Source organism: Dromiciops gliroides, chromosome 6 (assembly GCF_019393635.1).
Source record: "Dromiciops gliroides isolate mDroGli1 chromosome 6, mDroGli1.pri, whole genome shotgun sequence".
NCBI classification, from domain to species: Eukaryota; Metazoa; Chordata; class Mammalia; order Microbiotheria; family Microbiotheriidae; genus Dromiciops; species Dromiciops gliroides.
Window position 1 is genome coordinate 140,096,410 of NC_057866.1, and position 12,692 is coordinate 140,109,101.

At 37.0% G+C, this 12,692-nt stretch overlaps 1 protein-coding gene across 12 annotated transcripts in view; it reads right to left on the reverse strand.

Annotated features, from left to right (window-relative positions):
- LOC122730830 (UDP-glucuronosyltransferase 2A1-like) overlaps positions 1 to 12,692 on the reverse strand; it is a 235,081-nt gene that overhangs the window by 13,969 nt on the left and 208,420 nt on the right. For all 12 annotated transcript variants that reach the window (XM_043970310.1, XM_043970309.1, XM_043970308.1 and 9 more), the window contains 2 exons: positions 9,798 to 9,946; positions 3,748 to 3,879 (listed from right to left, as the gene is read on the reverse strand). In XM_043970310.1, coding sequence (XP_043826245.1) covers positions 3,748 to 3,879; positions 9,798 to 9,946 — 281 coding nt within the window. The remainder of the gene's footprint in view (positions 1 to 3,747; positions 3,880 to 9,797; positions 9,947 to 12,692) is intronic.

The following is a 12,692-nucleotide window of genomic DNA, read 5'->3' on the forward strand; positions in this document are numbered from 1 at the left end:
TACATATAATGTACATATATGTGTATATATCATGTGTATGTGCATATTTATCTGGTTTGTACATAGGTATTTGAATGTTGTGTTTCCCAAAAGACTATGAGTTCCTTGACAGCAGGGCCTGTTTTTTGTGTTTTTTGGTATCCTTAGCACAGTGCCTGACACATAGTAGGTACTTGGGCAACTTTATTTTATTATAACAAAATAACTATTGACTGACTGAGAAAAGGAAAGAACCAAGAAGAGTAAGTTTTAAAGACAGACTTAAAATCCCCTTAGGATTTTCCCTAGTAAACTAGGAGGCTATGTCACTGACTAGTCTGAATTTAAAAATAACCTATTGCTTTGAGAGCTGACAACCTAGCAGCTATATGTAGTCATCGTGCCAGCGAAGAACAGGCCTTATTTCCTACTCCAAAGAGTAGGAAAGAGCACCCAGGGTTCTGTGGAGAGTCAGAAAAGAGCCACAGAGACTCTACTTCATAGCATCATAGATCTAGAGCTAACAGCCTGGCTCATTTTGCAGATGAGGCAACTGAGGCCCAGGGTGTGGTCAAATGTCTTGGCTAAGTCACAGTGTTAAGTAAATGACAGAACAAGGATCTGAACTCACATCTGAGGACTCAAGGATATTTCCACCATGATTGTACTACAATAAAGACTGTTTAACATAGAGACAAGACCTAGGAGAATAGTATGGTGGTGCCTATCAGAGAGTAAAATATATATATATATATATACTTATTTATTTTTTATTTTTGCGGGGCAATGAGGGTTAAGTGACTTGCCCAGGGTCACACAGCTAGTAAGTATCAAGTGTCTGAGGTCAAATTTAAACTCAGGTTCTCCTGAATCCAGGGCCAGTGCTTTATCCACTGTGACACTTAGCTGCCCCCAGAGAGTAGTATTATAGAGAGATTAGAGCAACAAAGAATCCCAACTCAGTGGAGAAACTTATCTGACGACATCCTCAGGTGAAATCACTGGCTCTGCAGAGTTGTAGCTATGAGTTGCTTCAGCTACTCATGTGATTTGGCTACACAATTTCTAACCCTTCATGCAGGATGAAGATGCAGCAGGCAAATAGTGTTGGGTTTGGATGCAGAGAATCTGGCTTCACTTCTGCAGCCTGCTACTTGTTTGACCTTGGGCAAGAAATGTAACTTCTCCAAGTCTCAGTTACCTCATGTATAAAATGAGAATATTGGACCAGATAGCTTCTTAGGTTCCCTCTCACTTAAAACCTTTGTATCCTTTAATTTGTTCCTTATGTTTGTTCTCTCTTCACTTATTTACTGGGTATATGCTCCCTATGTGTATACTCTGTCATCCATATTTCCCTGGTCATACAAGTTCCTGGCATGGGTCCCATTCCCTACTAGTTATATGGTAGACAGTGGAAAGTATACGCCTCTGTAGAGGAGAAATTATTCTTATCACTTATCTTTCTATGCTATTTAACAATTCTATTTACTTAGGTTGTTTTTTTTTTTAAACTTTGAACTATAGTCCTTGGGTTGGGTGGCAAAAAGGAATATGTTGACTGAGGCTCATGAACCATGATTTTTAGCAAATGCTCACTCATTGTGACCTAGAAAGCCACCTATACTCTCTCTGGCATATTATATTATGTATTCAGTAGTACCTGTGTGATGGAGATCTTTGGTACAACCCTGAATATGAGAAAATGATTTGTGAAAACTCTTGGAATGGCACAGAGTCAAACAAAATTTAAGAAAATTTATTATTGTTTTCAGTAAAGGAAACAGTTTCTAAGAATCCTATTAGGAAGAAATTTTTGGCACAAATCTAAGGTGTTATCACAACATCTTAGAACAAGAAGAATGCCCCTGGAATGTAGGGAGTAGATTATGGAAATGAGAAGAGATGGACAGGAATCCTACAGATGAGAAATCCTGGAAGGGCCATTATCTACACCAGTGGATAGAGCAGTCACACTGATGAGATCACAAATTATCAACAAATTAAAGTGCAAATACTATCAGTCAATGAGCATTATTTAAGCATCTATTATGTTACATTATACTATGTTACATATACAAATAAAACGAATGAAACAACCCTCATGCCCAAGAAACTTGCATTTTAATGGGGTGGGGGAAACAACAAGATTATAAAATAAATGCATGCAGAATTAATATACAGAGAATAAATATGAATAGATTAAAAATAGTTAACATAAGGTAATTAGGAAGAGAGGATAATGGGGGGATAATGCAGAAGGTAGAAGGCAGAAAAGAGGGACAAGGAGAGGTAGAAGCAAGTAAGAAGAGCATGCTAGACTTGAAAGACAGCCAATGTGAAGGAATGGAAATAGAAGATGGAGTGTTATGTGTTAGGGGCAGAGAAAAGACCAATTTGGCTCGATTGTAGGGTGTGGGATGCAGACTGATATATAATGAGGATGCAAAGATAGGTTGGAGGCAGATCGTGAAGGGCTTTAAAAACCAAATAAATTAAAAAAAATAAATAAATTTATATTTTATTTTAGAGATGATAGGGAGTCAATGGAGTTTAATGATCAAAGGACTTATATGATCGGATCTACAGTTAAGGAAAATCACTTTTGGTAGCAAGAAAGAATGGAAAGAGATGTGAGCAAGAGAGACTAATGAGGAGACTACTGTAGTGCTCTAAGAGAGGTGATAGGGTCTGAAATAAGATGGTAGTTACATGAGTAGAGAGGTGGAGGCTTGAAGAAAGAAAAGAACATTTGTAATACTTTCTGTGGGCAATGAGACTGGGAATTAATTAGGGAGGAATAAAAGAATTGATTTGCTGTAGTGGAAGCACATTTGAATTTGGATAGCATAAATGTATTCTGTCCCCAGTCCGAATGGTTGTATGGTTTTCCCAAGTGCTATTATTGAGCATCATATAAGTAATAGAGGAAAGAGACAACGAGACTAAGTGAGGCAAAAGGAAAAGATATTCAAGAGTAGTTGACAATGAAATGTAGATTGGTTATCTATATGATCAGTCCTCAGAAGGGAGTCATCACAACACTTACCTTTAACAGTTTTGTGCATATTAAGAGCAGGAGAAATATTTCAAGTCTGAAAACTTTGAAATCTACTTTTTGAGTAATTCCAAAAGCTATTTTGTATTATATTATTCAAAGACAGAATTGTGGTGATGCCAGCATTACAGAATCAGAGTACATTAGCTAATATGCAAATTACTTGATCATGACAATGGGAAGAAACTAAAGGGCAAAAGCTGCTGCTTAGAAAATCCTGATACCAGTCTGAGCCTAGTTACTTCTAGATCCTGAGACCCCATGATACATGGGGGCGAGGTGCCAGTGGGCCCTAGGGATCTGGACCATTTTTCTATGATCAGATCCTATTTTTACTACCTGCTGTGTCAGCACCAGTTTGTTTACAGGTTCTGTGAACTAAAAATAGTCCAGGATCCTTGGAGAAAATACAGCTGTCTGGAACATGATAAATACTCTAAATCAGCTATATGGGTTCGATTTCTTTCTTTTAACCATTAATAATCCTTTGAAAGAGCAGAACAAGAGCTAAATTAAATAAATAATCATATCTCCCACCCTGTTTTCCTAAGGTTTAACACTTAAGAAAATATTTAAGAACTTAGTCTACTAGAACTAAGTTCTATTATAAAGTTGCGCCTGAATTTTTTTTTTTTAGAAAATCTTGATAAGCAAGCCCTCTTTCTAAATTTCAAATAGGCAACAGAAGATGTTTATTCCCTTTTTCTTACCTTCTGTGGAATCTGGGCAAGAGCTGCAGCAATCAGGTTACTCTTTTCATCAGTTAGGTTTTTGACCATTGACCCGAGAGAAAACACCACAATACCATGTTCCCCAGAGCTCTGGACAAATTTTTCCATTTCCTGTAGAGAAGAGATTTATTATCTATTAGATGGAGATCAACAGCATGTGTCACAATACCCAGCTAATACCTGTATTTCAATAAAATTGTTTCCTTTGTAAATCTATGTATTTTATTTTATGTATTTAAAAACATTATCTGAGAAGGGATCGATCCATTGGCTTCACCAGGCTGCCAAAAAAACCTTTACAACATCAAAAAAGGTTCCTAACTCCTGCTATGTAGTTATTTTGTGTGAAGAACTGCAGACTGAAGGGAGTATACATCAGTTGGGGAAATAGCAGAACAAATGATGCCATATTAACATAAAGGAATATTATTGTTCCATAAGAAATTACGAAGTTTCAGAGAAATTTGAGGACATTTGGAAGAACTGATGCAGAATAAAGTGGGACAGGAAAGCAATTTATGCCATAACAACCTCGTAAAGACAATTTTGAAAAACAAGTCTTCTGATCAATGCAATAACCAATCAGGATTCCAGAGGACAAGTGATTAGACATACTACCAACCCCCTGCCACAGAGATGGTTGACACTGACAGAAGAGAAAATAGATTTTTGTTAATTTTAAAAATATATTTTAAAAAGTTAAAGAACTCTTCTTACAGAAATTTATTTGTGGCCAGTAAATTAATTAATCTTTTTACTTTATAGTTGCACTGCATACATACTGAAGTGGCCAGGAATTAAAAATCACCAGTGATTAGAATGTTAACTTTCTGTTTGGTCTCTCTGGTTTGCATTATGTTTGAGATAATTTACCTTTGAATATATTCTATGCATACCCATTCTATATATGATATATAGTTCTATGTCAGGCAAGGTCAAAAGGTCAGGTTTATGAGTAGCAGAGTCAAATGAACTAGGATATTATCAGGATCATGGTGGAGAGTCTCCACTTATGTGAAAATTTCTCAGAGTTCAAAACTAGGTAAAGTTACTTTCATTTCAGCATAGTTTAGTAAAACGAATATAATAGGAGTCACCATTTAAAGAGTTAAGACTTCAGCTTAAATTCTGTCTTTGATATTTCCTAACTGTGTTACCCTCAAAAAATAATTTACCTCATCATCTCTTACCCTGTGGGATGAACCTATTGCTTATGTTTTGTGCTTTTAAAAAGTGCATAGATCATTCTTGGCAGAGAAAATAGGAGCAAAATAAAAACTAAACAATTGTCTTCTCTCTTTGGTCAGTCATCGTTGTCCTATCTATCCACTATAAGCAGTAGTCTATCCCTCTTTATATTCTTTCTATTTTTCCAATATGTGTAAGTACATCTTTTTGTTAACTTTGAGAATTCACTTCTGACATTATTCTTACATGAATTATATATATGTATATATATATACTATGTATATATATACATATTATATATACACACATATACACATATGTGTGTGTGTGTGTGTGTGTGTATATATATATACTATTACCTTCTTTTCTTCTACATTTTGTACATTTTTTTTTAGGTTGGGGGCAATGAGGGTTAAGTGACTTGCCCAGGGTCACACAGCTAGTAAGTGTCAAGTGTGTGAGGCCGAATTTGAACTCAGGTCCTATTGAATACAGGGCTGGTGTTTTATCCACTGCACCACCTAGCTGTCCCGTTTTGTACATCTTTTTAAAAAATCTAAGTTGGTTGGTGCATATGTTACTTTAAATGGCTTCCCCTTTTCCTTGATTTCTCACCATCCCTCATATTCAATTAGTTGCCTAGTCTCATCAATTCTACCTTCACATATTTTTTATTTGTCCCTTTTATCCCCTTTTAGATCCATCAGTCTAGTTCAGATCCTTATTACCCCCTACTTTAACTACTGCAATTGGTGTTCCCTTTTCTAGTCTCTCTCATCTCTAATTAATCACTTTTCCACAAAAGGAAGTGATATTCCTAAAACAGAGATCTGAATATGTCATTCCCCTGTTAAAAAGTGGCTTCCTAGTACCTCTAAAATAAAATAAAGGTTTTGTATTTTGATATTCAAAGTCTTTTACAATCTAGCCTCAGTCTGCTGTTCCAAATTTCATTTCTATCCCTCATATACTTTATAATTTAGCAAGGGTGTTATAGAAGCTGTTTTGAGTTTGAGTTTGAGATCTCCTATCTCCAAGCCTTTGCCTAGAATGTACTCCTTCTATACCTCTTAGAATGTCTTCTTTCTTTCAAAATTCATCTTAAACATCACCTCCTATATAATACTCCAACTCCTAGTGCCTTCCCCCCACCCATTACCTTGCAATACTTTACATGCTTGAATTTAAAGGGTATGCATGTTATTCTCCTGATAGAATATAAACTCTGAAGGCAAGGGTTGTCTAATTTTTGTCTCTGTATCCCCAGCATGTAGCTTAGTGCCTGACACTTAGTAGGCATTTACTTAATAAGTGCCTATTTATTAATTACTCCTTATTGTTTCTCTTTGTGGTTTCAGAATGTCATGGAGGGTTTCCTTTCTCTCTTTGACTAACTGTAGAATTTTAGTCCTTGGGATCTTACCTATCTTTCCCTAAATTCTTTGAAATTTATCCACCCTAAATCTAGAATGCATGCTAGTCTGTTCCTGGATTTCCTTTCCTATATAACAAATCTTAAGATGAAGTATTCATTTTATCTCCAGGTTCCCATGATTTCTATCCCAGAAACCAATTCTTCCTTATTAGTAAGAATGAGATCCAAAATAAGATATCCCATTGTCGGTTTCTCTACTTTTTGAAAGAGGAAATTATCATTAAGATAAGTCAAGAAATTATTAGTTGTTTTGCTTTTTCCTGAGAATGAGAGCTCCAGTAGACATTTGGAAAATTCAAATGTTCCATTACTATTATGTGCCAGCCTGGTGTTTATCATATGAATATACCTTATCTCTCCTTTTACCTAGGCTATTCATTCAGAATAAATCTTTTCTTTTAGAGCCTTTCTGGTCATAGGCTTCATCTCCCTATGCTTCAGAGTTAGTTATGTGGTCAAATTTGCCTTCTTGAATTAGGTCCTTCTTCCTTTTTCCTTTGTGTGACATACCTACACACTCCAAACTTCTTACAGGGGTCAAGATTTATACCTGCCTCTTCAGGTTATTTGTTTGTTTGTTTTTTTAAGGCAATTGGGGTTAAGTGACTTGCCCAGGGTCACACAGCTAGTAAGTGTCAAGTGTCAGAGACTGGATTTGAACTCAGGTACTCCTGAATCCAGGGCAGGTGCTTTATCCACTGCACCACCTACCTGCTCCTCTATTGTTTGTTTTTTTTTTTTTAAAGAACACTTTACTGTCCCTAATTATAGGGGGGGACATAGAGACATTTCTTGTTGTTGTTGTTTTTTTTGTTTTTTTAGTGAGGCAATTGGGGTTAAGTGACTTGCCCAGGGTCACACAGCTAGTAAGTGTTAAGTGTCTGAGGCCGGATTTGAACTCAGGTACTCCTGACTCCAGGACCGGTGCTCTATCCACAATAGAGACATTTCTTGAGTCTTTTCACCCTTTCTTCCAAGAGGGAGATCAGCATGTAATTAAAGAACAGATAGCAGTCACTTAGTTGTGGCAAAAATACAAACACCTCACACAAATCCTCTCTGTTTATTATTCTTTCTGGCATTGAAAAATGAGTTTGAGTTTATTTGGGTATATTCTCAGGTTTCCTCCTTTTCTCTTACCTTTCTCCAAACATTCAGATACCTATGACTTTGCCGAAATAGTCAATCTATAAAATTTAAGTGACAGGCGCTTGCTAGTATGTGCCAGGGTCTGTGCTAAGCACTAGAAACATAAAGCCTTCTCATCATCTAAACATCATTGTGATCCCCGTCCCAAGTTCATTGGTGTGGGAAGATTTCCTTATGAGTAGAGCTGAGGGTCTTTCCCAAGGTGAAGGGTGGGGCAGAGTTGGTGAGAAGATAGCTTCAGTTCTCAGCAACTATGCCTGGGGACTCTCCACATGAGAGTCTTCTTACAGTTAAGTAAGTTTTCGGCAACCTGAAATGCAGTTGGCCTCTTCCATCTTTCCTCTGGAAGATATGAAAGGATCTGGCAGTCTCCAATGTGTTCCTATTCCTAGTTTGCTATTATAGAGATGTTGGGGTGAGATCCAGGACCCTCTCTCTTGGCTGAACTTCTTTTCTCACTCCCAATGTAAGAGCTCCTTCACTCCGTATTGTCTGATATGCATTCTCCTATGTATATGTTTTTTGATTTCTGTTTTCCTTTGATTTCTAAATGCCTTTCTTTACTATTCATTTATGTGTGTTCATTGTGGAATTGGTATTGGTTGGGACTTCATTAGCTTTTAGAAAGGGGGATTTACTAAGACGATGTAGTAAGAACAGTTGCCACAGCCCATTCCCTCCAAAGTCTATGGAATACTCGCTGGCAATTATATCCAAAGTCCAAGAGACAGTGGTCTAAAGTTTAAAGAGCACATGTATCCACAGTTCCTGAAAATCCCTTATGCTGGAGCCCTTGAGACTGTTTCCCTTAGATATGGTATAGATTTTTGTTTGTTTGTTTTTCTCCTGAGCTTTTTGGAGAGCCTTTCAATCTCTGTCAAGTCTGTCCTTGACTCCCAATGTAGACACTGACAGCAGATGTTCTGGGAATCACTGAAAGAAGTTCAAAATCCTTTGAACCCTCTGAGACTCATAAAATACATTACTAGCCTAAAATAGTGAGATCTATGGCAAGGCTTTCTCTTCTTCAAGAGATTATTTCTCAAATGTTGCTCTTCCTCCTCTCTACCACCACTTAGGTCTTGGCTTCTGAACTGGTTTTCTATTTTATAGAAGTTCCACATGGTGTGACCAAGTCTCTGAGCCAATCAAAACAAGTGGTGGAGTGGGTACAGAAATGGGCCTGAAGTCAGAAGGACCTAAGTTCAAATCCAATCTCAGACATTTACTAGCTGTGTGACCTTGGGCAAATCACTTAGCCACTGTGTGCCTCAGTTTCCTCATCTAAAAAATGGGGATGATAATAGCATCTACCTTCCAGGTTTGTTGTGAGGATCCAATGAGATAATATTTTTAAGCACTTAGCATAGATCCTGGCATATAGTAGATGTGATATTTTTATACATCATGATTATTAATAAGTCCTTGTCACACTTAATAAATACTTTAAAAATGTGTCAGAGTATAGCATCTTATCATTTGGTTTAAATGAAGATGATTTAAATGTATCAGAGTTTAACACCTCAGCACAGTTAAATGGCGAAGGATAATTTGATTGATTTCTTAACTTAAAGCTCAGCCGTTGCACTTATTTTATCGCTTTTTAAAAAAACAACATAATTCTGATACAATCTTCCACTTTCCACCTACACCAAAATCCTTTAAAACCTCCTTTGTTATGAAAACAAGCAATCAAAATGCTATGTCTGTACACATTAGCCACATCTAGAATCCAAAACCCTCCCTTTTCTATTTAGGAGAAGGGAGGAAGTAAACTTTGAACTGTGTATGCATATACACAGTACAAAGAAAATCAGAAATATGTGCCTGAAAGTATATAGTGAGGTAGTGACAAAGGAAGAACTAAAACAAGGGTCTTCAGAGTCCCAGCTCAGTACCATTGCCCTTGAGGCATCTGATGGTGCATAGATAGAAAGTTGGGCCTTGAGTCAGGAAGTCCTGAGTTCAAATTTGATCTTAGACACTTGCTAGCTGTGTGACCCTGGGCAAGTCATTTTACCTCAATCCACTTTAGTTTCTTCCATTGTAAAATAGGAATAATACTGGCACCTACCTCCCAGAGTTGTTGTGAGGATAAAATGAGATATTATTTGTAAAGCACTTAGCATAGTATCTGGCACATAGTAGGTACTTAATAAATGCTTGTTATCTCTCTCCACCCCTTGCCTTTGTGCACAGAAAAAAAAGGACATCTTTGTAGAAGACTAAAACTTGGGAAACCACATGATAAATTTACCTCAGGAAGAGGTTTGGCAGGTTTGCAGTGGAGTCCTCCAACAAACTCAAAATTTGGCAAGTATGGCCGAGGAAATTCGAAATCCCAGTATGTTCGGATCAGCCACATCTCAGCTTTTCCCATGGTTTCACATAACGTAGTAGGTCTTCCTAAGGGAAAAAGAAAAAAGGACTTAGCTCTGTCATGGACAGCTCAAAGTTCTAAGTTGAGGATTCTTAGCCTTTTATGGATCATAAACTCCTTTTGGCAGTCTGGTGAAATATTGTATGCATCCCTTCTCAGAAGAATGTTTTTTAATGCGTAAAACGAAATACATAGGATAATAAAGGAAACCAATCATTGAAAAAAATGCTATCAAAATTGGGTTAAGAATACTTGCTCTAAGCTTAATGAAGGCTCTTGAGTTCCTAGGAAGACTTCTGAACTCCTAGGGATTCATGGTGCTCAATAGAAACTTTTCTCATCCTTCTTAAGGCTAGTGCCTCCCTCTGAGATAATGCCTAATCTATCCTGCATATATTTTGTTTGAACACAGTTGTTTGCTTGCTGTATCTTCCCAATTAAACTGTGAGATCCTTGAATGCTGGGACTGCTTTTGCCTTTCTTTTTATCCCTGGTCCTTAGAATACTGCCTGGTATATAATAGACCCTTAATAAATGGTTATTGACTTGACTTGGGGAAAAAAACAAAGCACTCATCCAAGCAATTTTTATCAGAGTGCTATGCACTATTGCTTTTGCTCATTAAGATGATGAGCTTTCACTCGTGCTATTCCTGTCACCTAGAAATAATAGGGTAATCCATCTATAGCTCCAGAGCTAGAAGGGACCTCAGAAGCCATCTTGTCCAACATCTCCACTTTATAAGTGAAGAAACTAAGGCCAGAGAAGTGTCAACTTTCCTGAAGTCAGAGAAATAGTAAGAATCAGAGGTGGATTGGACAATGGTCCTCTGAGATCACTAAGCACTTCATTGATGTGATTGTAATCTAGTGGAGTAGGTAGTACAAATATTTTTATATTAATTTTATTGATGAGTTGAAGTGATTTGCACAAGGCATACAGCTTATAATGTCAAGGATAGGGCTCAAACCTAGGTACTTATTCCGATCTCCCATTTTTCATCAATCTATATCTTACAATTCTACTTAGGGCCCAATTAAGGAATGCTTTCTTTTATGTACCCTAATCTGACTAGCTCTATTTCGTCATTATCATCTCCTCTTATTAGATCTTCTAGGTATTTGTTATCCAACAATAAGTATCAGGCACTTGATTTTAAGGTATCTTGGAGTTATTCTTTGGTTTTTCAGTTATTTGTTACTACCTTTTTTGTAAAGCATACATATTTGAAAGTGATGTGATCAGCCTGAAATTACCATCTAATCAAATCATCCATTTAATCAAACTCACAAATCTCCTGAGTGGGGCCAGAACAGATTAAAAGTAATTGGTAGGGGGGCGGCTAGGTGGCACAGTGGATAAAGCACCGGCCCTGGATTCAGGAGTACCTGAGTTCAAATCCGGCCTCAGACACTTGACACTTACTAGCTGTGTGACCTTGGGCAAGTCACTTAACTTCCACTGGCCCACAAAAAAAAAAGTAATTGGTAACTATTTAACAAAACACATGAAAATCTTATATAACATAGATAATGCTAATTTGTGATTTTCTAAGTTCTCATAGGGGCCTATTTCTATTTGAGTTTGACACTGTTGAAATCTAATGTTCTCATATTACAGCTAAAAAAATTATCTATGCCTGGATAAAAAATGTAGCTGGGCATTAGCAGCCTGCCCATCTGTGACCTAATTTCCTATTGCCTATAGGCAATGATCAGAAGACTATAGGAGCAAAACATGAAGCCTAGAATAGACATCAAGACTTAGAGAAAAATGAGAGATGAAGTTCATAAAAGGATTCCTAGTGATTGTCCTAACAAGAATCTAGTCACATGGATGGGATTAACTACTCACAGGAAATATTTCTAGATGTAACAAAGCTAGATGGTACAGTGGACAGAGCACCTGAGTAAGAAAGACTCCAGTTCAAATCCAGCCTCAAACACTTACTAAGTGTGTATGAGTCCCTGGGCAAGTCACTTAACTTTTGTTGGCCTCAGTTTCCTCATCTGTAAAAAAGGGGATAATAAAAACACCTACAACACAGGGTTGTTGTGAGGATAAAAATAAGATAATATTTGTAAAGTGCTAATATAAAACAAAGCATTATGTGAATGCTAACTATTATTATTATGTAACCCATCTTAACTTATTATTTAAAGACAGTACCAATGATGTTGAGTGAGGTCTACCTAGATGTCATTGTGGAATAGTCCACATTTTTAATTAATCAATCCATTCAATAGACTATTATGCACGTGAGAGGTATGTACTGAAGAAATACATTTGGGAGGGATTATTAGCATAGAAGGGACAGTTGAAGCCATACTATTATTCAAAAAACTTCTGAGTGATTGAATTTAACAAGAGAAAAGCAGAAACTTGAGGACAAAGCAGAATAAATCATGGAAGAGAAAGAAGCCAGTAAAGGAATGACAGAAGATGAAAAAGATGTAAGAGGAAAACTAGGATTGTATACTGCCCTTGAAGGTAAGGCAGGAGAAAGTGTCAAGAAGTGTATGCAATAATGTCAAAGGCTATTGAGAGGATAAGGATAATACTTGGCAAGACAAAGATTTTCATAGGTCAATTTTATTGGAAAGGTGGGAGTAAAAATAGCTCAGATGGAATTCCAGCACCTTCACTAGCTTTAGTGTTAGCAATACTCCAAGAACCACTTGACTTCATTCTCCAGTATAGCTAGCTCTAAATCAGTAGCCACACCATCATGATTGTTGGTGATGTTGAGATCTTTCTTGTATAGTTCTTCTG